Consider the following 27,166-nt stretch of genomic DNA (forward strand, 5'->3'; position numbering starts at 1 on the left):
GGTCCCATATGGCCAGATGCATCCCAGCATGGCTGGTTTCCCTCCCCTCTGTCCTGTCCTTCCTGGCCTCACATGCTCTCCTTTTCCCGGGCACGACCCACTGCATTGCCTCCTTAGCTGTCGGCTATCCATCCAGCTCAGAGGCGGTTTCTCTGAACTATTGACGACAGGCTGCAGAGCCCCAGAGTGTGCCGGTTGAGGGGTCAGCAGGCTATGACTACAGACAGACACTGTCGGCCCTCATGTACTCGCTGGCCTCTGTGTGTGTGGGGCGATGGTGTCGGGCAGAAGCCACCCCGGCCTCTGCCTCACCTTGCCCTGTGACAATGGCACCCCTGCCCTGCCTTGCCTCACCCCGCAGGACAAGCCTCCTGCCCACCGTCCCACCTGCCAGAGACCCCCTGGATTTCCCCCAACCCTACCCGGCCCCCATAGGTGTCCCTCCCCACAAGCAACATTGAGGTGACTACGCCCACCTTGGCCACACCCACCCAGTCTGCCATGACCACCACAGCCACGCCCACCCAGTGGGCCATGCCCACCCAGCACCCGGTGATAAATAAGTGGGTTTTGGGTTGTAGTTTGGGCACTCGGTCTCTAAAAGGTTCGCCATCACTGGTCTATATACTAATACTCAAGAGTATTCAACCAGGTGAGTTTGAGTTCTTTACTAGTAAAAGACATACATATTTTAAAAGGCATAATAGAGATCTCTTAGAATTGTACCCAAGACTGGAATACAACTATTAAAGATTACAGTTATTAAAGAATACAACTATTAGAGAACACTTGAAAAGAGCTAATGTCACCATTTTAAAAAGAGGGGAAATTCTGATCATTTTGTGTGACTCAACTACAGAACTGCTAGAATAGATAAAACTGATCTTTAAGCACTTTGAAAACAGTATGTTAATTACCAGGGCTCAGCTTGAGAGCTTGGTCAGATCAAACTTATCTTATTTTTTGGTAACTCACTTAATAGAATTAGAGTTACAGATAGTCCTTGACTTACGCCCACAATTGACCCCTAATTTTCTGTAGCTAAGCAAGACACTTGTTCAGCGAGTTTTGCTCCATTTTATGACCTTTCTGCCTCAATTGTTAATGGAGTCGTTGCAGTTGTTGAGCTAGTAACATGGTTGTTAAGTGAATCTGGCTTCCCCGTTGACTTTGCTTGTCATAAAGTTGCAAAAAAGTGATCGCATGGCGGCAGGACACTACATCCATCATAAATACATGCCAGTTGCCAATCATCTGAATTTTGATCACGTGACCATGGGGATGCTCCAAAGGTCGTAAGTGTAAAAAACAGTCACTTTATTGCAGTGCCACTGTAACTTTGAATGGTCATTATGTCTGTAAATATATCTTGAATTCAGGAAGGCTTCCTTCATGGTAATAAGCAAGTATAGAGCTCCCTCCAAAATCAGTCTGAAAGAGTACAGGTTTTGCTTATTGGCTGCTTGCTTTGCGACTACTCAAAGTTATAATGGTTCTGAAAAATGAGATTTACAGATCCTCAGAGTTGTGGCTTTGCTGCATCTGTGCAGTCATGTGATTTAGATTCAAACGCTTTGCAACAGATGACCATTTACGAATCGCTGCTGGCTTCTGAGAAGCAAAATCAATGGGGAAGCTGGCAGGACATCACAAGTGGTGCGATGTCGCACTTAATAACCCACAATGATTTGCTTAACAACTGCAGGCAAAACTAATGTCACAAACCAGCATGGTTACCTGACATTCCACTTTACGACTGTGTCACTTAGCGATAGACTTGTCAATCCCAGTTGCGGTTGGTAAGCAAGGACTACCTTTACTCAGCAATAGTTTAGATGGAAAATGGCAGTAGAATGCCACTTGGGTGCTTTATTCTTCAATGTTTTTATAAATGACTTGGAATGTTCACTTAAATATGTTGCTTCATTTGTACTATACCCAATTTGTTTTATTAAACAGGAACACTTGCCTGGTAAATCATTTACATTTTGGGCGTGGCTTGAAGCAATCATGGATCTGATTAAAAAACACATTCTTCCTCTTTGGATTGATGGGTAAGCAGCATTTTTGCAAAGGTAAAGCCATGGGGAAAGCTTGACTGGTGTAAAAAAAAAAAGGTAAATATAATTGATATTCAGCAAATCTATAGGGAGAAATTAGTTGGCTGAGTTCTGGTTCTGTTCATCCAATTTGCACTTAGCATTCTAACTACGAATTGTGGGTACTGTGATCGGAATCAAAATGGGATATCGTTGACATTTTGCTGCAGAAATAACCCAGATGAAAAGGTACCTGCACTCAGTTCCACATGCACAGTCAAGGTAGAGGATGAAGACACATATATCTTATTTTTAAATGTTATTTAACTGATGCATGGTGGAAGGTGTGAGCAAAATGCTTAACTGAATAATTAATTAATGTTATAATAATAACAATTCCAATTAGCATATGACTTGGAAAAACCATTATTATTAATTCTCCAATGATATTTATTTATTTATTAAAGAGTTTCAGGAGACATTAAATGATTGGGGGGGAAATGCAATGGCAGAGGAAGGGATATTGAGGAAGAGGTTTGTAGCTTCCTGACTATATATTGCTTCTTTGAAGCTTTTATGAAGCAGATTGTCCTTCAAGTTAAAACACAAGTTGAATCTTGTGACTTTGTGCCCGTGTCAGTGCAGTCTTCTTGTCAGCAGTATAGAAATGGTTTGTTATGGCTTCTTCCAGGATGTGTTTTTTTTTTTTTTTGTTTTGTTTTTGTTAGCCTCCCAATGTAGCCTGCAAACTGGGAAATTCTTGATGGTTTTTTCATCTGAGTAATAATCAGATTCAATCCTGTTTAGTTTTTTTTTTTTTTTTTTCAGATCAGCCAAAAATAGTTAAATTATGTCACCTGGTTGGCCACTGGACGAAATACCATTCCTGTATTTAGGTCAGAGTGGCAATTGAAAAATAAAATCCTTCCTCCAGTGCCATTTCTCTAATCATATGTGATCTTTTGTTCTTTTGTTATACTACAAGGCTGATCAGTCCTGTAGATTTTACGTTTTGGTCTGCAAACCTGCGATTATTTGGGATTGTCATATAACATTTTCCCAGGTGAATTCCACAGTCCCTTTTTTACATGTATGCATTCATATAAAGTTGTACTTTCACATCCTGTTTACAGGTGCATTATGGGCTTTGTGAACAAAGAGAAGGAGCGAGCTTTGCTGAAAGACAAGAAACCTGGGACGTTTCTACTAAGGTTTAGTGAAAGTAATTTAGGAGGGATTACATTTACCTGGGTATCCCTATCTGAAAATGGTAAGTTCCATACTGCTAAAATACATAACACTTCGTTTTATCTTCATCTTTCCTTTATGACTCCTTAAACCCTTTGTGTATAGGTACAAAAGAACTCTACTCCTTTGATCTGACCTGCTGAACTACGGGTGCTTGATTCGATTTGGCAGCCTTTGTGGATTGGGCATTTTATTTTCCGTGTTGTGCTTTTGTCCTTTTTATTTTTATTTTTTTAAAAATCTGAAACTTATCCTCTTATCTATTTGATTGTCATATATTATATTGCTTATTAAAACTCTATCCTCTTCTTAACAACTCTGTTATCTTTGCAGGGGAAGTGAAGTTTCATTCTGTTGAACCATATAACAAAGGCCGCTTAACTGCCTTGCCATTTGCAGACATATTACGAGATTACAAAGTTATTTCGACAGATAACATTCCTGAAAACCCACTGCAGTATCTTTATCCCAATATCCCCAAAGACAAAGCTTTTGGAAAGCACTACAGCTCTCAGCCTAATGAAGGTCAGAAATTATTTTGAATGTCTTCCCTTCCCTTAATTGAGGTAAATGTGTGAAGTGACATCCTCCCATGTACCCAAAATCGCTTACACTTCTTAGTTTTGATCCAGACTTAATGTGCATCATATTTTACATTTAGTAGCAAGACCTACAGAAGGAGGGACCAAAGGTTATGTCCCCTCTGTCTTCATTCCAGTCTCTAAAATGTGAGTAATCATTCTATTCGTTTCAGTTGTTATTATCTAAAGCAGTGGTTCTCAACCTTTTTAATGCCGCGACCCCCAACCGGTTGTAAGTCGAGGACTACCCAACTGGTGCGGCACCGTTTGCAGAATGGGCCTTTTGGCGGGCTCAGCAGGGCAGAGACAGCCTGGACAATTCCTATTGGCTTTTGAAAGCCAATAGAATTAGACTCTATTCAAGAGAGTCTATTCTAATATATATATCTTAGTGTTATATTCTTTATTTATTTATTTATTTATTATATAACTTTTTTAATTTTTCTTAACTAAGCCTATATTCTGCTCTGGGAAGCTCCAGGGGGGGGAGGGAGTGAGTATTCTGGGGGGGGGGGTAGGGGAAGGGTTGTTTTGTTTTGTTTTGTTTTGTTTCTTGTTTATGCTGTTGTTGTATTGTTATTTTTTTGTTTCTCTGTAAAAATTTATAAAAATTTTTCAATAAAAAGATTAACTTTACCACTTTTAAAAAAAAAAAGAAAAAAAAAGAGAGTCTATTCTACTGGCTTTCAAAAGCCAATAGCATAAAAGGGAGTAGCACAGCTAAGGAAAAGGGGAAAAAAATGGCGGACTGCGTTGTTTGGTGACCCCCGTGAAATGGTCGTTCGACCCCAAATGGGGTCCCGACCCACAGGTTGAGAACCACTGATCTAAAGTAATTAATGTAGGAAACTTAGCAAACTCTGCTATGGATGTTGCTCTTTAACTGAGATGTTAAAACACACTGAGAAATCCAAACTCTTTATTTTTTTTTTAATAATTGGATTGTTTGAGAGCAAGGATGTGATGGGATGAAAGGAAAGGCATTATAAACATGTGAGAATAAAAATAAGGTGTTAAGATGTACATCATGTTTACTAAACATAATTGTCTTCTTTTTTAAAGTCTGAATAATTCCACAGATCCACCTTCTCCATCAGATCTTCTTCCCATGTCACCAAGTGTTTATGCTGTTTTGAGAGAACACTTGAACCCTTCTGTAATGGAAACTGCTGTACGTTGCAGGTTTTGTTTATTTTTACTTTATTTACAACCAGGTACTGAACAAATGAACGTTTGATTCCTGAGAAATAATCAGCTATTTGAATTATCAGAACTTATTGTTATAACTGTTTAATAAAAGACTGTTGATTTGCAACAACCTGCTATTTCTTTAGTTTGATTCTTCATACATCGCTAAGTTTTTGCTGCTGAGAATATCTTCATTGGAGGAATGATAGCAACTTGAATTTACAGAACTTAAAACAGTCCAGGAAGGTGAAAAACACCTTACAAACAAGTAAATGCAACTGAAAGTGGAAATATAGCAGAAGGTACATTTGCAAAGGCAGACACTCTGGTTATATCACAGTCATTTTGGGCTGTTGCAACTCAAATTGTTTCCTTAGAAACAAGACCAATTTAAGGACACTGGTGGCTCAGTACCATAACAATTATTGAAGCTTTCCCCAAAGATTAACAGTATTACATTAATATTCCAGGTGGATTCCTGAAAAAAGAGATGCTGAAACTATTCAAAAGCTTAGAACCTGGGCTAAAAATAGAGATGTAACTAGATAAAATATATTGATTTAAAATTGGAATATATTATTTTTTGAAAGAGAGAAATGTTCTTTGGCAGAAAAAATTGCTTTTATCCCTGAAATGCATTTTCCTTATTTTTTTTTTCATCCTGCAGATATCTCTGCTGGTTTATTAGTGACTCAAAATTTAAACAATCTTTTATAATTCTTGCCAGACTTTTACTCCTTATAGATTTCAAATACTTTTTCACTAATTTCAGTTTCCCTCTCTGGAAACCAGTGAGATGGGCGTGCACAAAATAATTCTGAATGCAGTAATAGCATTTTGAAATGTTTATGGATGTTGTTTATTCAAAACATATTTTAGCCCAAATTTAGCCCAAATGTTTAGCTACCTACTGGTACCTCTTCAGACAACCTGTCTGTCAGAGCTACTTTATTTTGCAACATCTGGTTCCATCCCTTACATTGTTCTTTAATTTCTGTTTACCTTAAGTTTTACAGATGCCGATACAAGAGTACCCTTTGGTACTCCTTCCACGTTTTCACAAAGAATCCCAATTTGCTATGAAATAAGTTGAAATTGACAAAAGTAAATGGCATCCACCAATTTTATTCTATAGCTTATGGAGTAGAAACTTCACTTTTGATGTACAAGTAAACATATTCTTGCAAGTATTCGTTTAATAACTGTTCAAAGTTATGAAGGATCTGAACTAGGGAGACTTACTGCTTGTCCTTGAAGTTATGGTTATTGTAGCATCCCTACCATCACCTGACCATGATTCAGCACTTGGCCACCAGCTCTCAGTTATGAGGATTGTAGCTTCCTGCAGTCACGTGACCATCATACGCGACCTTCCTTGCCAGCTTTCCACAAAGTCAATAGGGAAGTTGGCAGGAAGTTGCAAGTCACTCCTGTTCCTGCCACTTTTTCTCCTAAGGAACTTCTATCTGTGGCACTTGCTCGCCCTCTATAGCACCCACCCATAGCAACTACTGGCCCATTCACACTCTGTAGCACCCACCTAACCATAGCTTTTGCCTGCCAGCTTACTAGTCTGGGACTCCCGGGTCTTCCCACATTGTGGTCATGTGAAGTTCTTATTTAATGACTCATGTGGTCCTTGGGTTATGACAGCAATAGAAACTGGGATTGCTGTTACTAAGCGATGTACTCATTGATATTGAGCTTTATAACCACACTGCTTAGCAATGGAAATTCCAGTCTCATTTGCATTTCAACCTAAGGTTACTTAACAAAACAAATGAAAATGGCATGGACATAATTACTGATACCCCAATCTATTTCATAGATATTTTGTAGCACAATGTTTTGAGGCAATAACTGCAATCATGTACTTTCTGTCACTCTGAATAAAATGTCTACATTTCTCAATTGGCAATTTGCCCCATTCTTCCCGTTAGTTTTAGGTTCCTTCTCCCAAGTGTGAGTTTCAGCACTTTCTATGGATGCTCTGTTGGATTCAGATCCACTTCAGAACAGATGAATGTTTGCTTTTTAACCATTTTGGGTTTTCTTAGATAATGGCTTAGATCAGTGGTTCTCAACCTTTTTAATGCTGCGACCCCCAACCGGTCGTAAGTCGAGGACTACTCAACCGGTCGTAAGTCAAGGACTACTCAACTGGTGCAGCACCGTTTGCAAAATGGGACTTTTGGCAGGCTCAGCAGAGCAGAGACAGCTTGGACAATTCCTATTGGCTTTTGAAAGCCAATAGAATTAGACTCTATTCAAGAGAATCTAATTCTATTGGCTTTCAAAAGCCAATAGAATAAAAGGGAGTAGCACAGCTAAGGAAAAGGGGAAAAAAATGGGGTCCCGACCCACAGGTTGAGAACCACTGGCTTAGATCATTATCCTGCCTGAAGACCTATGACCTGCAACTGAAACAGAGCTTTGTAACACTAGGCATTATGTTTCACTCCAGAATGCCTTGATAATCTTCTGGTTTTCTAATGCCCTGCTCAGATTCAAGGCACCCAATGCTGGAGACAGCAAAACAACTCCGTAACATTAGGGAGCCTCTTCCCTGCTTTACAATAGGGAACACTTTTCTTTAAAAGTGTTGTTTTTTCTTCTGTAAACATAGAGCTGCTGTGACCTACTTAAAAGCTCTACTCTTGTTTCATCTGTCCAAAAACCAGAAGGACTTGTGGCTTGTCAACATGCATTATATCAAACTCTGCTCTGGGATTTCTGTGTCTCTTTCAGAAGTGAGATCTTTCTAGATCTTCTATCATGAAGGCCAGTTTCAGTCAGATAGTGTTGGATGGTACAATTCAATATTGTTGTATCTTGATCTTGGAGGTCAGCCAGGATCTATGCTGAAGTTTTCCTTGGTTCTTTCTCCCACCATTCAAACTGTCTTTCTGTTCATAATGAGGTCAATTTTCCTCTTGCAGCCACACCCAGAGAGGGTGACTACTGACCCATGGATCTTAAACTTACTGATAATATTAGCATACAGGATCACAGGAACAAGGAGCTGTGTGGAAATGGTTTTATAACTTTTCCCTTTACCATGCTTGGCCATTATCTTCTTCCTCAGATATCTCCCTTTTATTTTTCCTATCCTTGTTCACTGTGCTGTACACAATGACACAAAATGCCTGAGTATTTTTCTCCATTCAAATAAGCTGAATGATATGAGATTGAAGACATCTGTGATACTAATTAAAATAAATAGCTTACTTGAGAAGTCATTAAAATCCGTTGTCTTTTAACTTCTAAGCAGTACTAATCATATCCATGGCATTTTCATCTTTTTTTAATTACTTACAAGAATAAGTTGAGTCAAATTGGCATTTTAATTATTTTCAAGAAGCTGGTTCATATTGCATTTAAGAAAAAATATCTATTAATTCCAACAAACGTATATCTTTGTTCTCTTGCAGTTGAATTCTCCATATGCAGCTGAGTGACATTCAGATACTGAAGATTTTAAAACACAGATGAACATTTGTGTGTATTAATATATGTTTATAAGACAATGTTCTTAATTTCCCTGTAGAATAAATATATTTTCCAATAGATATACAGAATGCTCATATTGACTGTAACTCTTAATTTGCTTAAACAAATATTGGATCTGGTTCAGATGATTTGACATGGCTAGAATGAACGTCATATAGTATACTGTACTGTTCAAACTTTTATTGATGTAACTCTAATGCTGTTAATATGATTTATCGTGTATATATTGATAATTACATAAACCAACAATTATGGTCAATTTTATTCCATGGATCTATTCACTTGTGGCTTATTCAATAAGATATTTTTCATTTCCAGAATTTAGATATTAGAGAAATTGATTTATTCAAACCTGAAAATAAAAACATTACTTCATGTGTAAAGAATAGGGAGTAAAATACACAACTCTATTAAGTGCAAGATTAATGCAGTTTTGTTCAATTTAATAGTTTAGGTCAGATGCTTAATCCAATCCACACACATCCACAAAGATTATGCTTTCTCAATATATCCTAATTTTTGTGATAGTTCAATATGCTTTTAAACCAAATTGTGTACAAGTGACAAAGTTTCAAGACAGCATATTATGGAAATTCAACAGCAGTGTGATTAAAAGTGAAACACATTATATATTGTAGATTTTTATTTAAAACCAGGTTACCATAATAACAAAATGCAATTGACAGACAGCTGAAATCCAAAGCGGCCCCTGGATTACCTAGCTTCCCCAGAAAGAGATGTTCCAAATCAGGAAACAAAATACTTCCCAGTATTTTAAATTTATATAGCATGCTACATTATTATGCTATATTTTTCCAATGCTGTTGAGAAAACTCTGATTTTATATAAACACTTTCTAACTTTATTTATTGAGTTACTTGTTTATGCTGTTTATAGGTCTCTCCACTCCAGCCATTCTTACAATTCCCCAATCTCTAAAAAATGTATTGAATTCTATTAAAACCATAGTCAATGTAAAAAAATTACAATCACATAATGCTTCTATAGAACCAGGAATGGCAGGAATAACTGAAATCATAGTACACTTCCTACGGTATATATAGTATTCTTCCATGTGGCCCCTGAACTACTTACTTGTAGCTCCAAGAACGCCCTCTAATTATGGTGAAATTGGGTTTCTTAACATTTTAAGAAACACTCAAACTAGTGCAAGCTTATCTGTCTTTAATTTTTACAGAAGAAACTCCCAATTATCTCCCCCCATCCCCTCAAGCAGTTTATCCCTTTGAGCCTGTCTCCTTCTCACTGTGCTACCCTAACTCTCAAGGTTAGCTACCATCTTTAGAGAAAAATCACTCTAGCAAAGGGGTGTGTGCGTTATACTTGATTACATCACAAGCCATTTTACTAGTCTTTGCAGAGGCTGCCTTTATGGGATAACCAGAGATGGATTTGAAGGGTAAAGAAGTAGAGAAGGGAGGCGATCATATACAGCAGTGGTGGTGAACCTATGGCACGGGTGCCAGAGCCTTCTCTGTGGGCACGCGCGCCGTCGCCCCAGTCCTAGGCCTTCAGCTGGGTTTTATAAAACCTTTTTGCTTTAGGCCTCCGCCACCATGTGCAAAAAAAAAAAAAAAAAGGTTCAATCAGTCAATTTCAACTTCTCGCAGGAAAAAAAGATCTTGCAAAATTGGAATTGATTGATTCAACTTTTTAGTCCCACCCAGTCTGCTGTTACCACCGCAATGGGCCACACCCAATGGGCCCACCCAATGGGCCACACTCACCCGGCACTCAATGCATAAGTGGATTTTGGGTTGCAGTTTGGGCACTCGGTCTCTAAAAGGTTCGCCATCACTGGTATACAGTAATCTATATCACTTGTCAAGCTCTTTGCCATGGGAAGCTTTGTCTAAATTTTGCCACTGCTATGATAAAATCCACTGACCTTCACACAAAGGGGTTTCTACATGAGGACATTAGTGCAATTCTTTGTTAACTATTGTGACTTCCTTACAAAAGCAAAAGCAATAGTAAGAAAGAAAAATTTGCTATGAAAAGTCTTCATGGAGTCTAAAGTGAAGAAGAATGCATTAGGGGGAAGGTATTTGCCTTTTTGACATAACTCTAAAATCCCTAAAGTTTACCGATATGAAGATTCAAGTTTACACGGCCTGAAACTAGTTTAAAGCACGTTGCAGCGTATCCAGCATTGGGCACTTCAGACAGGGAGGAAAAGGATCTGGCATCTCTTTATCATCAATGTGCACTTTGCCTCCTAGAAAATTTTGAGAGGAACTATGTTTTGAGATGAAAATGCTACAATAATGTATTGTTTTCGTTCTAACCTTTATTATAATAAAACAGCTGGGCAATGTACAGCGAAACCAACAGCATTCTAAGACCTCATTGTACAAGACAATTATTAACCATAGAAATAAAAATGTCTTCTTTCATGATGCCCGCAAAGCTTTAAATGTTGACAAAGCAAAGTTGGCTGACCTTAGCACGACTGTTTTATGTGTCAAGTAGGTCAGATTCTTGTGCTGGCCCAGTTTTTTTCATTACTGTAAATTCTTCTGTGCTTCTGGAAAATCCCTCTCCTTTTGCCTTCATAGATGTTATCAAGACCAACTGACTGTAAGAAGCAATGGTCTGCAAGAAAGTGCTGTCCCCTTTGCTTTGACTGTCAAGATTATCACCATCAAAGGGATCCCCACTTTCAGAGGTTCCCGTAAAGGCTGTCTTCGTAAACTGCGATTACAAAAAAAAAGTATTTCAATATATGCCATTGATTTGTTTTTAGAAATATTTGTTCAGCTATGTTCAGAACTACTGAGGCAGCACAATGGGTAATAATGAAAGTGGTGAACTCGGAAAGTCCCAAATGCTAATTGCTTCTCAGCCATAAAGTTTTATACCAGATAAGCCATTTTCTCTAAGGCTGTGCCAGGGGTGTGTGTGTGTGTGTGTGTGTGTGTGTGTGCGCAAAGCTGCTTGCATAATGTGTCTTCTCTCCATTAGACAATCAAGGGTGAGTCTCACCTTTCTCCTACTGCCCATTCCAACTTCTGCTCCAAGTAGCAACTACCAGAGCTGAAATCTGTTGCTCTGCGTGCCTCTTTGAAGAATGTCTGGTTTACCAGTTGTCTCAGCTCCCATTATTCCGATGCAATGATTGAACAGCAGAATTGGTCAAGAGTTCCACATATGTAAAACTGTAGTTTGGTGGTCTCCCCCAGACAGGCCAGAATAGCAGCAGTGCTATGTTCTTACAGAGAAGAAAGGAGTTTCCCCTTCCCCATGTGAAATGAGGGAGCACATTGAGGGACCGATCAGACAAGCACTGATACATCTCCATTTTTCTGTCAGCTAGGAAGGATGTGTACTAATTGGTAGCTTGTTCATTATGAGCACTGTGGCATCCTGGCATCTCTCCTGTTCTAGAAAGAGTCAAAACGCTTCAGCACGAGTCCGAAAGCTTGGAAAACTAAACCTCTGGTCCTGGTGACTGACCCAGATTATATAATAATAATAATAATAAAGTTGGAAGGGACCTTGGAGGTCATCTAGTCCAACCCCCTGCTCAGGCAGGAAACCCTATATCATTTCAGACAAGTGGCTGTCCAGTCTCTTCTTAAAAACTTCCAGTGTTCGAGCATTCACCGCTTCTGGAGGCAGGTTGTTCCACTGGTTAATTGTTCTAACTGTCAGGAAGTTTCTCCTTAGTTCTAGGTTGCTTCTCTCCTTGATTAGTTTCCATCCGTTGCTTCTTGTCCTGCCTTCAGACGCTTTGGAAAATAGCTTGACTCCCTCTTTGTGGCAGCTCCTGAGATATTGGAATACTGCTATCATGTCCCCCCTCATCCTTCTCTTCATTAAACTAGACATACCCAATTCCAGCAGCCTTTCCTTATATGCTTTAGCCTCCAGTCCCCTAATCATCTTTGTTGCTCTTCTCTGTACTCTTTCTAGAGACTCAACATCTTTTTTACATCGTGGATGCAGTATTCCAAGTGTGGCCTTACCAAGGCATTGTAAAGTGGTATTAATACTTCACGTGATCTTGATTCTATCCCTCTGTTTAATGCAGCCCAGCACTGTGTTGTTCTTTTTGGCAACTGCAGCACACTGCTGGCTCATATTTAAGTGATTGTCCACTAGGACTCCGAAGTCCCTCTCACAGTTACTACTATTGAGCAAGGTACCCCTATACCAGTGGTTCTCAACCTTTTTAATGCCGCGACCCAGAACCGGTCATAAGTCGAGGACTACTCAACTGGTGCAGCACTGTTTGCAGAATGGGACTTTTGGCGAACTCAGCAGGGCAGAGACAGCCTGGACAATTCCTATTGGCTTTTGAAAGCCAATAGAATTAGACTCTATTCAAGAGTCTCTATTCTATTGGCTTTCAAAAGCCAATAGAATAAAAGGGAGTAGCACAGCTAAGGAAAAGGGGAAAAAAATGGCGGACTGCATTGTTTGGCAACCCCCGTGAAATGGTCGTTAGACCCCAAATGGGGTCCCGACCCACAGGTTGAGAACCACTGCCCTATACTATACCTGTACATTTGGTTTTTCTTGCCTAAATGTAGAACCTTACTTTTTTCACCATTGAATTTCATTTTGTTAGTGCCCAGTGTTCAAGTCTGTCCAGATCCTCCTGTAACATCATCTTGCAACATTATCCTTGGATGTATATTTCACCGAGACTGAGAGCAGCCTAGTCAATCCCTGTTTAATTGTAAAACCTGAAGTGTTGGGTACATACATAAAAGCTAGCCATCTTAGCTTCATCCTTCCACCATATAATAATAATAGCCTTGCACTGACATAGCTATGGGCCCCCAGGCTGTAGGGCCAGTGGTCACACTGACTGAGAATTATGAGATCTTTAATCCGGAGGAGATGGAGGAAACATTGTAGGGAACATTCCTTAGATAGGACATGACACCCCATTTCCCTTTACTGTAAGTTAAAGATCAGCCAACAGAACCTATTTGAGTTCCAGGGATACAGTAAGGGAAGAATGAAAATAGCTAGAAAGGAAATGGTTGGCGTTTGGGTTTTCTGCAGAACTCTTTCTATTCCCACAGGCATTCTTACGGCATTTTGGGGTAAGAAAGAGATACACAGTTCTCACCAGGAGTCTTATATCAATAAACTGGGAACTCTTTGTCCAAAAAAGCCTTAATGCACCACACATTTGGCATTATTGCATTGTATGGATATTTGCTAATGCCTTCATGTTTGTTATAGTGAGTCCTTTATATTCACTAGAGCAAGGACATAGCAGAAAAGCGGGGTAAAAGTGTATATATAAATAAATGCTGACCTGTTGGTTCTGATTAAGGGAAAAAGTCTAAACTTTAGCCTTGCATACCTTTCAAACCTGCTGGTATGGAAACTTATCACTTAATCAAGCACCAAAGGGAAACTGATAATTTACAAACAAGATCCTTTTAGGGGGCTTCGTGTAGGTCTGTTTTACTTTAAATCACTTATTGGCTACAGGTCTACAGAATGCAGAACAGTAGAGTCGGAAGGGACCTTGGAGGTCTTCTAGTCCAGCCCCCTGCCCAAGCAGGAGATCCTATACCATTAAGGATCAACGGGTGTCCAATCTCTTCGAGGCAAACCATTTCACTGGTTAATTGTTCTCACTACCAGGAAATTTCTTAGTTCTAGATTGAATTTTTTATTTTTTATTTTTGATAAGAGGAAATACAAGGTAGATATTACGCAGGCCTAAACAAGTCATCTGTGGAATATATGATGCTGATACTTTAAGGTTGCGGAACTTTTTAGATGTCCAAATTAGTGAGCAAAAAGCACTCACATAGGCTGTCGCTTTTCTTCCTCGTTTCTGTAGATCATTCACACTTCATATATGCTGGAGAGGAACCCCTGTACAGTACAAATAAGTCGGAGCGCGTCCCTTCGAAAGCCTGATGCCCCCGTTTATGGTCGAGCAGACAAGGCAAATGAAAATGCATCATCTCATTTAGCAACCTTCCGTGGATTTCCTTATTCGCCGACTTACAAATACTGTTATGGGACTCTTTTAATGCGCCCATGTAGAGAGGAGAGTTTTGGTAAAGCAACGTCTTTTTCTTCTTGGCAAAAGCAAAAAAAGAAAAAAGCCAAAACCCATCCCCTTTCCTTCCCTCCGGATCCTTTTTAACTTTCAGTTTCGTTACACCAGCTTTCCGAGATCCGGCGCTCTTTCCTAGAAAACACGTGGCTAGGCTGTTCTAGATACAGCTCTCCCCTCCCGCCAACGGGATGGAAAAAGCCTTAGATCCGCCTTCTTCATACGGGGAAAGAATAAAAGATGAGAAATAAAAGATAAACAAGAAAATGTCTATCTTGGCATCGTTTATCGTGTGCCCGGCATCGCCATATTTTGCTTTTGTTCGGAGAAATCCGATGCAGGGAAGAAATAAAACCGAACTGATCACACTGCAGTACCGGTAGATGCCGGTAACCTCTCCCCCCCCAACCCTCAGCAAGCAGACAGGCTAAGGCAACCTTCCATCAGCCTGGCCATGGGAGTTGTAGTCCCAAGGCACCAGGCTGGGATAGATGGCATTGGTAGTCCTTGGATCGTCTAGCTAAAGTAAATTGCACAAAGAAAATCTACACGGATCATCTTTCCTGTTTCTGCGCTGCAATTAAATTCAAAGTTTTCAGTTTGATTCTTATGCACGTTTGCCATAAGGTTGTGGGAGAACTTAAGCCAATTGCTGGTCAAAATGTGAATTAGGATTTTCTGCAAGGGCTTTGGCTTGATTTTGGTTTAGTATGAGGCCGATTTCGGTTGGTTAAAGAAACACAGGATCTAAAGCTAACATTCACGCAGTCAGTCGTACCTGATAACGCCACAGAATTCAATAGGATTTATGCCCAGCTAATTGTTTATAACAGTGCTGGCCGAGTTTTTCAAATTGAGTAAGAACAATTACTTCTCAAATGAACATGAAAACTACCCCTGCACTCAAAAACCTTCTCTTTCTCCCCCTCCCGTCTCCTGCCACCTATTTATACAGAACAGGGAGGAGGACATGTCCTCGTAACAGCCATTTTCCTTCAACCAAGCTTCTGATTGGCTACTCTCTCAACTAGCGTGTCGCGGATTGGTGCGCGCCTCCTGTCGTGCTTTGTTACTTCCCGTTTAAAGATAGTTTCGTTTTAACAGAACGCAAGGAGGTTGGGGAAGGTTCAGGGTCTCCGGTTCTTTTGAAGGGTCTGAAAGCAACAGGTAGGTAGTCTGCCTTAAGTCGGTGTCCTTAGGCAGCATTGGTGCAGGAGACTTTGCATGCCTCCATTCCGAGATCTTCACGGGTTGCATTCAAGAAATGGAACCTCAAGCCTTCAAAATCCCATTATCGGTCTCCAGGTGATGGTTTCTTTTTCTCTTAGGATTGCTAAGCTTGTTAATTGTCAGATGTGCTGTTGCAGGATAGGGCATGGGTGCAACCTGTGCTTGAATGCCGACAGTGGAGAAGTCCGTTGTACACGCCCGAGTTGAGACGCCTCCCTACCAAACAGGACAGAAGGATCGCTTTGCTTTCGGTCCCCCAGGATTTTTTGCTCTTTGTTATGTCGCTAAGTCGCGTCCGACTCTGTGATGCTATGACCATAGCACGCCAGACTCCCCTGTCTCCTGGAATTTGCTCAAATTTATGTTCATTGCGTTGATGACACTATCTAATCATCTCACCCTCTACAGTGGATCCTTTTCTTTTTGCCCTCAATCTTTCCCAACATCAGGATCTTTTCCAATGAGTATCACCTGTCATTAAATGATCAAAGTATTTGAGCTTCAGTTTTAGTATCTGCCCTTCCAAAGAACAGGTTTGATTTCCTTTAGGATTGATTGATTAGATCTCCTTGCAGTCTTCTCCAACCCCATAATTCAGTTCTTTGGCACTCAGCCTCTCTTTTGGTCCAACTCTCACAGCCATGCTTTATTACTGGGGAAACCATAGCTTGGACTATACACACTTTTGTCAGCAAGGTGACATCTCTGCTTTTTAATATGCTGTCTAGGTTTGCCATAGTTTTTCTCCCAAGAAGCAAGCATCTTTTAATTTCATGGCGGCAGTCTCCCTCTGAGTGATCTTGGAGCCCAAGAAAATAAAATATTTTTTTATTTCCCCTACCTGAAATATTGGGTCACTCCTGGTGAACTGTTTAATCCCAAGCTTAGTTGAGAGATTTTCATCAGGCTATCCTGCAGCTGAATTTTGCAGATTATGTTTGAAAGTGGCATTTTGAAAAAACCAGCCGTTTAGAATAATTTGGGAGAAAGCATTGTAGCATTTGGTGCTCTTTAGGAATAGCTACTAGGGGTAATCCAAAACCTGATATTTGACTACAGCCTTTGCACTTAATGACAGTTGGACCAACTGGTTCCCCTTTGGTAGCTGTAATGATGGTTTGCAGGTTGTTGGAGTAATTGAGTTTGTTGTTGTAGGAGGAAAAATCAATGCTTGAAGCCTGACAGATGATTATAGTTTACATTGATATCCATATCTTTAATTCCTGAATACAGGTACTTCTCAACCATTCAATGTTACAATGGCATTGAAAAAAAGTGATTTATGACTGGTCCTTACACTTACAACCAATACAGCATCCCCACCATCACATGATCGAAATTTGAGTGCTTGGCAAACAGCATGTATTTAGGATGGTTGCAGGATCCTGGGATCATTGATCATCATTTGTAACCTTCACAACCGGCTTCTGACCAGCAATGTCAGTGGAAGAAGCCAGATTGGCTTAATGACTGCATGATTCACTTACTTGCAGTGATTCACTTAACAAACATGACAGAAAAGTTCATAAAATTGAGCTCCACTGCCTTGCTTAGCAATTGTCCCAATTACGGTCATAAGTTGAGGACAGCCTGTAACTTGGTTCTTATGGCAGAGACTAATATCATATGTGGTTTTCATTACAGGAACAGGCCTTATCTGTATATAAGCAACAATACATGCCATTGTTTAAATATGTAATATATTAAACTAAAATTGATAAGGTTTGTATAGTACATAAAAAAAACTTCCTGGATGGATCAACGTGATATGATAAATATACCACAGTTTTGCTTCTGTATGAATTTTGAGAACCAGCCTTCTAGAACCCTTTCTTCTGGTACTGATATGTAAAACCAGACATTTTTTATATTTGATGCACTACAGTTTACTGTATATAAACCCTGAATCAATCATAGTCTGGGCTGCAGTATGTGTTCTTGGAATACAGAGGAAGTTGCATATAAACCTGAAGCTCACAGGGCATGTTTATCATTTATTCTACTTTTATTACACTGCATGTGGTTTGCAGCCCTATTCCTATAACTTTGACTTGGTCACATCTTTTCAAGTTTAAGTAAGGTTTGCTCTTGGTCTACTGAGAATAACATTAGATTAATTGGATTTTTAATAGTTATGTTTCCTGTATCTGATACTTCTCTTGTATTAATAACATTTAGAGCTAATTTGCTATCCTGAGTCCTCAGTCTTATTTCCAAATAGGCCACTTCTGGAAACAAATGGTGCTAGTAGTAACGTTCACTGACATCTCCCCCCCTACACACACACATACACACACCCCACAGTGGTTAACATTAATGAAAGAGAAAGAGGATTTGTGTGTTAGTGTGGCATTAGGTAAATAGGAAAAGAGGAAATGTGCTTTCAGATAATGCAATTTAATAACTAACTGAAATTTTTACTGATTGCATGGAAGAATAAATAAGATCTATATTTAACTACATAATTGGACATTTGATTCCACAGGATGAGTCAGTGGTGTAAACTGCAACAGCTGGATTCTAAATTCTTGGAACTTGTGCATCAGCTCTACGATGATAGTTTTCCTATGGAGATCAGGCAATACTTGGCACAGTGGCTAGAAAGCCAAGATTGGTAAGAGTCTCAGTTTGTGGAAGATACCCAAAAATACTGTAAGGCTATGATTCTAAGCAAGAGTAGGATGCAGTCAGCAATCATGAGAATTATTTCTCTCAAATCTAATGGAACTTTGGCTGAATTGTTGGCTGAGGAAGTAAATTCCACTGGATTATGCAGTCTCGTATTTTATATTCTTAAACCAAACGTTGTAAAAGAAGAAATGGAAAGCTACCTCCTCAATCTCATAACATCATGTAACAAAAATTCTGAACCATGCACATGTTGAGGAAAGTGCTTAGCAAGAGCAGTTGGTATAAATTAGCTTTTTTAGTTTTACTTGAGAACTCTAATATGCAGAGCAGCATATTTAAAATAAATCTTGTTCAATTACACTGCAATTCCACCTTAACCCTTGGACTCTTTTGCGGCTCGTCCAGTATTTTAGAATTTGTCTTGAATTACAGTTTGCACATGCAATTCCTATTCATAGGCAATTCCTATTCATATCTTAGCAATGCATAAAAATAAAGCCATAATAAAAGCAAAAAAAAGTACATGCAACTGAATTGGAATGTCTGTCGTGATACTTCTCTGTTGCGGCTCAACCAGCTGGGTCTGTTATTGGCACAGCAGCCCGTATTGTTCAGGTGTATTTATTATGGGTTCCCCTGCCAGATGTAGAGTACTTTGGGGACTATTGGAAAGTTGGGTCGGTATGGCTAACCAAAGCGGAAGGGCAAAGAAAAATAAATTGGGTTTTTCACTCGTGTTGGGGTTTGTGCAATATAAAGAGATGGAAGATATGCTAATGCTATTGTTTTGCCTGCTTCCTCTTCCAGGGACCATGCTGCTGAAGATTTTTCAATGGCCACATTGCTCTTTCAGAATCTCCTGTCACAACTAGATGATCAATATAGCCGTTTTACCCAGGAAAATAATTTTTTATTGCAGCACAACATCAGAAAGAGTAAACGAAACCTCCAGGTCAGTGTACAAGAGCACTTTCTAATTTGCCTTTGTGAAAGTATCTTAGAATGCTTCTATTTGACAGTGTGTGGATAATTTCTACAACATAATGAAAGGAACCTTTTTTAAAGCTCCTGCTGTGCCATCCTAAGCAGACTTTAATGACCCCTCATCTCCACCCAATTCTTGTTAGTTTTGTTCCTATTGTAGCTACTACCTTTTCTATCATTTTTCCTGGAAGAAGAAATGTGTGTTCATTATAGTTGTTAGCTTCTAGCCTTTCGTGTTTTATCCTTTTATATCATTTTTGTCTGTCATCTTTTGGAGTGCGGTTTCTAATAACCGTATCTCCATGTGTGATACACACACACACATATATTATTATTATTAAGAAGAAGAAAATTCCAGCTGGAGTGGCTGGACAATGAGAAGCTAGATCTTACACAGGGCTTTTGTCTGTATTATTTTTTTCTAGTATGGCGGATACACTCCTTTTTCAGCTTTAAACCTGAGGAGCTCCTTTTTAATAAACGCAGTAACAGAAAGCAATTCAAAGCGCACACACGCATTTCTTAGTATGCAGCAGTTGAATATCAAGTACCACTTCAGAGGTTGAAGGATGTCTTAGCTTAGAAGTGAAAAAGGTAGTATTAAGGTTTACATGTGATATGTGATTTGTAATAGAATTTTGACTCCCATTTCTTTAATGGAAATAAATCATGGGAAGTGTAGGATAGAGAGCTGGTAGTCTGCGGTAGTGAGCATATTGAAAAAATATTGGAAGTCCCTCACTTATATTTTATGCTGTGATCCAGAATACTTTTGTGGAAGACCCGATGTATATGGCCATGATGATCTCCAAATGTCTCCAGGAAGAAAGGAAAATCCTGAAATCTGCAGAGGCCACAGATCAGGTTAGTTATACTCTGTAAGCTGGGAAAACAGCATCTTGTGTTGAACATTGTTCAGCCTCTGCATAGATCATGGACTTCAGTTTCAAATTTTAACGTGTCTACCCAAGTTAGCATTTTCTCAGAATTAACCTAAGAAAGGTCATGAAATATTCCTGCTGTGGAGGTTTTCCTTTTGGGAGGGGGGGAAATGCTACATTGTGATACATTTCATTCTTGATTTTTTTTCCTTTCATTTCAAATTCTAGATGCAAACGGACAGTGTGCAAAATACTGCGGCGCTGGGCAAAGTGAAAGAGATGGATGCAAAAGTCACAAATGTGAAGGATCGTGTCATAGTACGTTAAAAGAGTTGGCACTTGGGAACGTTTTATTGTTAGCCACATCATAACCCAAAAGGGAACAACACATTGTTGGTTCAAATGCACAGATTGGGGAATGTGCAAAGATAAGCTACATTTGAAGAAGGATTGGGTAGTTGACTGGGAACAATGGACAGGTTGTAGTCTCCCAATGCTGTTATCAAAATCTTGCTCTTGCTATTGTCACATGACAAAACGTTGAGTAGTCATCATATTTTTTTTTTAGCACCAGTTGATTGTGGGACACTCATAGAGATAGGAAAGGGACAGGGCTTTTTTTATCATAGAACGCCCAGAACGGAGTTCCGGCACCTTTTTGGGATGGAACCTTGTAGGGTAGGCAAGGCGGGTTGTATGAAGTGTGTGAGTTCCGGCACTTTTTTTTTTTTTTTTTACAAAAAAAGCACTGGAAAGGGATATATATAACATAGCTTTCTCCAGCCTGGTAAACTTAGTTGATGCTTGTTGCAAGGTCTTGAACTAAATCTATCAAAATTTCACTGCAACTAGTGGTTGATATTTAGACAGCACGTTTCTATTCCTGACTATTCCAGTGAATATTCTGGCTTAACTGGGACAAAGGACATTTTGGTTCATATCTATCGCTCTGTTAAGCCTGTAGATTCACTGGTCAATCTTCCTTTGGTCATATTTTTTGGCTGAACCTATCTTAGACTTCATCATAAAGATAAAACAGTAATGTAATGAAATGAATCATTGAATTAATTACATTTACTTCTTTTCATAAATACCATTTGTATTAAGCGATTTTGAATGTCTGATGAGGTTATTTGTTTTCTAGGAAATAGAGCAAATGATAAAAAATCTTGAGGATGTTCAAGATGAATATGATTTCAAATATAAAACCTTTCAAGTCAGAGGTGAGGATTCAGTTTCTAACTATTTTTAATGAAATCTATTGTTTTCTATGTTAGACATTGTTCCCTGATGATGAAAACGTGGCCAGTTGAGGTTCAGTTGAAGTCTTAGTCTGTTAAAAACAATGGTTAGACTAGATTTCCATTTTGTGAATGTTCAGTACAAATATTAAGACCTGCTTGCTCTCATATCACTCCAGATCATCCTACCCTCACTTGGTTCTCTTCCATATCCACTTGTGTTGGATTGCAACTCCCATCCTCTTCCCAGTTTATGTTACCTGGGGATAGATTGGCTGAAGAAGGCTTGAAACAAACTCCCAACATTTTGCTTTGAGCTTAGAATGAAACAACTCAAAACATTCCAGTTTCTCTGTTAACTAGAATGAAACTTGAATTGTTCTTTAATGCTCTGATGGAGAATTTCAAACAGCTTTTCATTTATTTTTCATCCTAAGCTCAAAGCAAACAATGGAAGCAGGAGCTAAGCTCCTTTTGTTGAATGTTTTCATTGTTTAAGAAGATCCCAGCAAGCAGTTAGAATTGCTGTAAAGCAGTTTACATATTAGCTAATCCAGGTTGCAAAAACAAAAATCAGTTCAAACAGCTTCACTGGTGCTACCAGAGCCAAGCCAAGGTTTTGGTGCAGGATAACCAGATTTTTTGTTAATATAAAACAGGCAAAAGAATCCCCGCACAAAGAATGAGTTATCATCAAAAGTTGATCCAGCAAGGCGTAAGCCTTTTGAATAGTATTGAATTCAGCAGCTCCTGGTGTTCCATCTCCCTCCAGTTTCTGCAGCTTGGATTTTGCTGGGATCTGTTGATCAACTCCCATCATTACTAGGTGAAAAGATTCTTTGCCTCATGCCTCCTGGACTCCCAGGATTTATTTATTTATTTATTTATGAAACTTATATACCGCTTTAAGTGCAAGCACTCTCTAAGCGGTGTACACCAGTAAGCAATGTATATATATATATATATATATATATATATATATATATATATATATATATATATATATATATATTTACATTGCCCCCAACAATCTGGGTCCTCATTTTACCTACCCTGGAAGGATGGAAGGCTGAGTCAACCTTGAGCCGTGAGATTTGAACCGCTGACCTGCTGAACACAGTCAGCTAAAGTGGCCTGCAGTACTGTACTCTAACTGCTGCGCCACCTCGGCTCATCACAGGATGGGAGACATTGCATCTAATTCCTGGTTTCAGCTGTCAGAATCCATGGGACCTGGCCTTTTGTTGCTTATTTTAGGCCTTGGATCTTCAGTGTTCGGAATACAATATTCTTCAGCCAGATCTCTTGTGAAGAAGATCACATGTCTGATGATTTTGCAGATCATTAATATCTGAAGTGCTGCAAATTGGCTGCCCTTGGCCTAGATTCAAACATATTTTTCCTCTAATGCTTTGCTTTTGTATGCAGGCATTCCTAGTGTCTTGTCCTTTGACCAGGTAAGCCTTGCAGGTGGTCCTTGACTTTCGGCCATTCATTTAGTGCACGTTAAAAGTTTATGCTGTAACCAGTCCTTGCACTTAACCATCACAGCATCCCTGCAGTCGCGCAATGGTGATCTGATCTGCTTGGCAGTCAGCTCACGTGACAATTGGAGTATCCTGTGGTCACATGATCATCATTTGCAACCTTCCCAGCCAGCTTCCAACAAGCAAAGTCAATGAGAAAAGCTGGCAAGGAAGGTTACAAATGGCAGTTTCAAGATGTCTCATGTAAACACTGTGGCAAAAAAGGTAAAATTGTATCTGGTCATGTAATGCCTCACTTAATGATCATATGTTTGACATATCTTCTGGTTCCAGTTGTCGTGACTACCTGTAGAAGCTTTCTTCATACTCCTGGTCAGCAAAGGCAAGGGGGGGGGAGGGGGAACATTCCTAGTTATCTAGTATTTCTCTTTTAGAGATGAATGAAATATGCAGGGTAAGAATCAGGTATCCTCTTTTTATCCCAGAGAAGACTTTGATATTGTTTTGGGGATGATTTACTTTCTGCAATTTTAAATGCAAAAGACACTCGACAGAGCTTTGGCATGATCTCTTTTGCAGATTGCGAACCCAACAGCATGACCCAGGATGACTATAAAAAGGAAAAAGTACAGCTCCACACCATGTATTTGCAGCTTCACAATAAAAGACAGGTGATTCAGCTAGCTTCTTTGGAGAGCTGTGACTATTTGTCTAATTAGTAGGCACTTTGTGATAGATGTTAATCTATCATGAGCTTTGGAAGTAATTGGGTGCCTTTAAAGCAGTGGTTCTCAACCTTTTTAATGCCGTGACCCCCCAACCGGTCGTAAGTCGAGGACTTTCCCTGCCTGGGAGTGCCGCGCATGAGTAGTGCCACCCCCTGCTCCAGCCGAGGCGTAGCTGGCAAGGGGCAGCGACAGCGCAGGGCAACCACCAGCTGGGCCACCAGCTGGCCCAGCCCAAGGGATGTAAGGCACCCGCTGGGCCCCACGTGCACCAGCAACCCTCCCTGCGCCCGCCGGCCTCCCAACTCCCACCCCTGGCCCTCTTTTACTTACATTTTTAGTAGTTGCTCAGCAGGGAGGGGTGGAAACTTCCAGACAGCTCGCCTTCGCTGCAGACAACTTGCAGCACCGTTTGCAGAATGGGACTTTTGGCAGACTCAGCAGGGCAGAGACAGCCTGGACAATTCCTATTGGCTTTTGAAAGCCAATAGAATTAGAGTCTATTCAAAAGAGTCTATTCTATTGGCTTTCAAAAGCCAATAGAATAAAAGGGAGTAACACAGCTAAGGAAAAGGGGAAAAAAATGGCGGACTGCGTTGTTTGGCGACCCCTGTGAAATGGTCGTTCGACCCCAAATGGGGTCCCGACCCACAGGTTGAGAATCGCTGCTTTAAAGCATCCGTTGCCTCTCAGTTCAACCTAAGCATTATTGGGAGAGGATACATAGTAATATGATTGTCACCTTTAGCTATAGGAAAAAGAGGATATACACACCCAATGAAATTTATTTGGAAGTGGATGCCACAGAGTAACAGGGTTCTTTTTGAACTGAAGTCAACCTTGTTTTTACAAGGGTGGCAACTGGCACAAACCAGTGGAGGCCTTTCTTTACTATTTACAATGAGGGCTTTTATCACAAGTATTAACATAGTTTTGATGTTATTATTAAAGTTTTGGTGATAACCGTTGGTCACCCGGGTATCAGCTTTTTCCTCCCAGGTCTCACTCCCAGGGACTGCATTTCCCTCTACTTCTCCTGCTAGCTATTTTGTTTCCTTCCCCCTTTTATTCCAACTCTCTCCCTCTTCTGAGTTTAACAAGAAAGAAAGTAAAAGGGATGGGCTGGAATTGTACTGTCATGTGCTTGGCATGGCTTGACCTTCTGCTCAGCAGAACATCTACTGCTTCTCCACTGAGGAAAGAACTTCTCTCAGGGTCTTCTGCCTAATCCTTTTCCAGAGACTGCCAGGTCACTCCTTCCATTTTGGAGTGGAGCTTTTGTCCCTCTAGGTCAGGGGTAGACAACCTTGGCTCTTTTATGACTCGTGGACTTCAACTCCCAGAATTCCTGAGCCACGGTTGCCTACCCCTGCTCTAGGTCTTCACTTTTTGAAGCCATCTGTGGATCTTTGTTCCCCCTTCCCAACCAGGAAATAGCAACTACTTCTCAGTCTTAACTTCCTTCTAGCCACTTGATTTACTCCTTGCGGTCCTGTCATCTCAGTCCAATTTTTAGCCAGCAGCATGTCTGAGAAAGGTGGCTGTTCTAGAGGTCTAGTCCCCAACACCTATATACCAGGCTTGACCACTGGGACTTAGCATCTCACCACAACAGCCCTGGCTAGCAACAAGATTGGTTGATCAGCCCTTGTGAGAGAACAGCTGCTGTTCAAGGCCAGCATTAAGCAGCTCTCCCCTTGTACTCACTCAGGCCAACAAAACTGCAGCCATATCAGGCCACTAAAATCTATTATGCCACCCTTGCTGTTCTCCAGTTTAGTGTAGAGGGTAAGTTGCCCTTGGCAGAGGTAAGCCAGATCCATTACCAAAGCAACAGGTGGGAAATCATAGCTTAAGTCAAGCAGAAGATAATGTGAAAGCAGTTCAGGCAGTCAGTACCTTATTTCACTTGAAAATAGGGGTGGGGCAATAAAGCTTGATCAAACTTACAGTATTCTATTAACGATAGCTAGTATTTTAAAAAATAGTATAGCCTTCCTGTGGAGTTGATTTCTTGCTTTGCTCTACTTAGTGGGGCTGACAAGTAGAAATTTAACAGTCACTCATTTAGGCTTCCCCCTGACTTCCATTCCTGCCTTATTTATTGATGTCACTGCTCTGTCCACTGCTGCTTTTGGCTGCCACATCTTTAAAAAAAAAGGTTCTTTACTTTGCAGGTACACTTTTAGCTCCTCTTGTTTGTTAGTATTCCACAATTCAGTCAAGAACTTAGAAGATATACATAATGCTTCTTCCTTGTGTTATTTCCACATAAAAGTCCTATCAAGTAGGATTGAATCTGCAGCCTGACTTTTGGATGCATTTATTACAGCACAAGCATGTTCTTTGGCTCAAAACCTCAACATATCCCCCCTGTATTCTAGCAAATTCCCACATGTGAATGTTAGAGCTCTTTGTTTTTTTTTAAACTGAAGAGATACTGTATTTTCCTGCGTATAAGACGACTTTCTAAACCATGCAAATCTTCTCCGAAGTCGGGGGTCATCTTATACGCCAGAAAATACCGTATTCTCCGCCATATAAGACGACTTTCTAACCATGCAAATCTTCTCCGAAGTCGGGGGTCGTCTTATACGCCGGAAAATATGGTACATTCCTTGACATTTCGAATGAATCTTGCCAGGATTGATCTAAAATGTTGAGTAATAGCTTGAATATGCTTCTTATTGGATTCTCTGTAGGATGTTCTACGCTTGATATCCTCTTCGTTGCCTGTGATTGAAAATACCCAAAATGCTCTGATAACAGAAGAGCTGGTTGAATGGAAGCATCGACAGCAGATTGCTTGTATCGGCGGCCCACCCAACGCTTGTCTAGATCAGCTTCAAAGCTGGTAGGTCTCTGAAGCACAGCAAGTGCAATCAAGAATTTTCAGAATGAATTCAACCAGAAGGGGAAATGTACCTGAACATTTTTATATAAAACTACCCAAGGAATCCAAGGTCCAAACAGTTATATGTTTGATTCTAACATACTATGAATGCTCTGAGGCACAGGCCTCAAGAGCCTTGTAAAGTTAGTGTTGCCCCTAAGCAATTAATACTGCTGGTTTCTGTGCTTGTTACCCCAAGGAGAAATGTAACAATCTTCACATACAATCATTGTAATGATAGGTTTACTACAGTGGCTGAGAGTCTTCAGCAGATTCTTCAACAGCTTAAAAAACTGGAGGAGCTGGAGCAAAAATTCACCTATGAAGCTGATCCTATTACCCAACAGAAGAAAGGGCTGTATGATCGGACATTAAGTCTCTTCAAGCAGCTCATTCAAAGGTATTTTCTTTTCTTGTGTTCCTCATTTAGAAAAGTTGTATGCGTTGTATTTCATCTTTCCATCCAAGCTGAA

General features: G+C 40.0%; 2 protein-coding genes across 6 annotated transcripts in view; both read left to right on the forward strand.

Annotated features, from left to right (window-relative positions):
• The window catches only part of STAT4 (signal transducer and activator of transcription 4), a 39,878-nt gene extending 31,048 nt beyond the window's left edge, over positions 1-8,830 (forward strand). For 2 of the 4 annotated variants that reach the window (XM_039321966.1, XM_039321963.1), the window contains exons 18-23: positions 1,960-2,054; positions 3,173-3,309; positions 3,621-3,812; positions 3,949-4,015; positions 4,931-5,039; positions 8,488-8,830. In XM_039321966.1, the coding sequence (XP_039177900.1) occupies positions 1,960-2,054; positions 3,173-3,309; positions 3,621-3,812; positions 3,949-4,015; positions 4,931-5,039; positions 8,488-8,514 (627 nt within the window). In that variant the 3' untranslated portion in view covers positions 8,515-8,830. The remainder of the gene's footprint in view (positions 1-1,959; positions 2,055-3,172; positions 3,310-3,620; positions 3,813-3,948; positions 4,016-4,930; positions 5,040-8,487) is intronic. The other 2 variants (XM_039321964.1, XM_039321965.1) reach the window with 2 other exon arrangements.
• A 6,852-nt stretch (positions 8,831-15,682) lies between these two features.
• STAT1 (signal transducer and activator of transcription 1) overlaps positions 15,683-27,166 on the forward strand; it is a 44,934-nt gene continuing 33,450 nt past the window's right edge. Inside the window, exons 1-9 of one of the 2 annotated variants that reach the window (XM_039321956.1) lie at positions 15,683-15,788; positions 18,337-18,465; positions 19,290-19,434; positions 20,232-20,330; positions 20,576-20,665; positions 21,492-21,570; positions 23,655-23,746; positions 26,503-26,654; positions 26,935-27,093. In XM_039321956.1, coding sequence (XP_039177890.1) covers positions 18,338-18,465; positions 19,290-19,434; positions 20,232-20,330; positions 20,576-20,665; positions 21,492-21,570; positions 23,655-23,746; positions 26,503-26,654; positions 26,935-27,093 — 944 coding nt within the window. In that variant the 5' untranslated portion in view covers positions 15,683-15,788; position 18,337. The other variant, XM_039321955.1, reaches the window with a different exon arrangement.

The sequence above is a fragment of the Crotalus tigris genome, unplaced genomic scaffold, assembly GCF_016545835.1.
Source record: "Crotalus tigris isolate CLP2741 ecotype Arizona unplaced genomic scaffold, ASM1654583v1 scf7180000023830.6690815, whole genome shotgun sequence".
NCBI classification, from domain to species: Eukaryota; Metazoa; Chordata; class Lepidosauria; order Squamata; family Viperidae; genus Crotalus; species Crotalus tigris.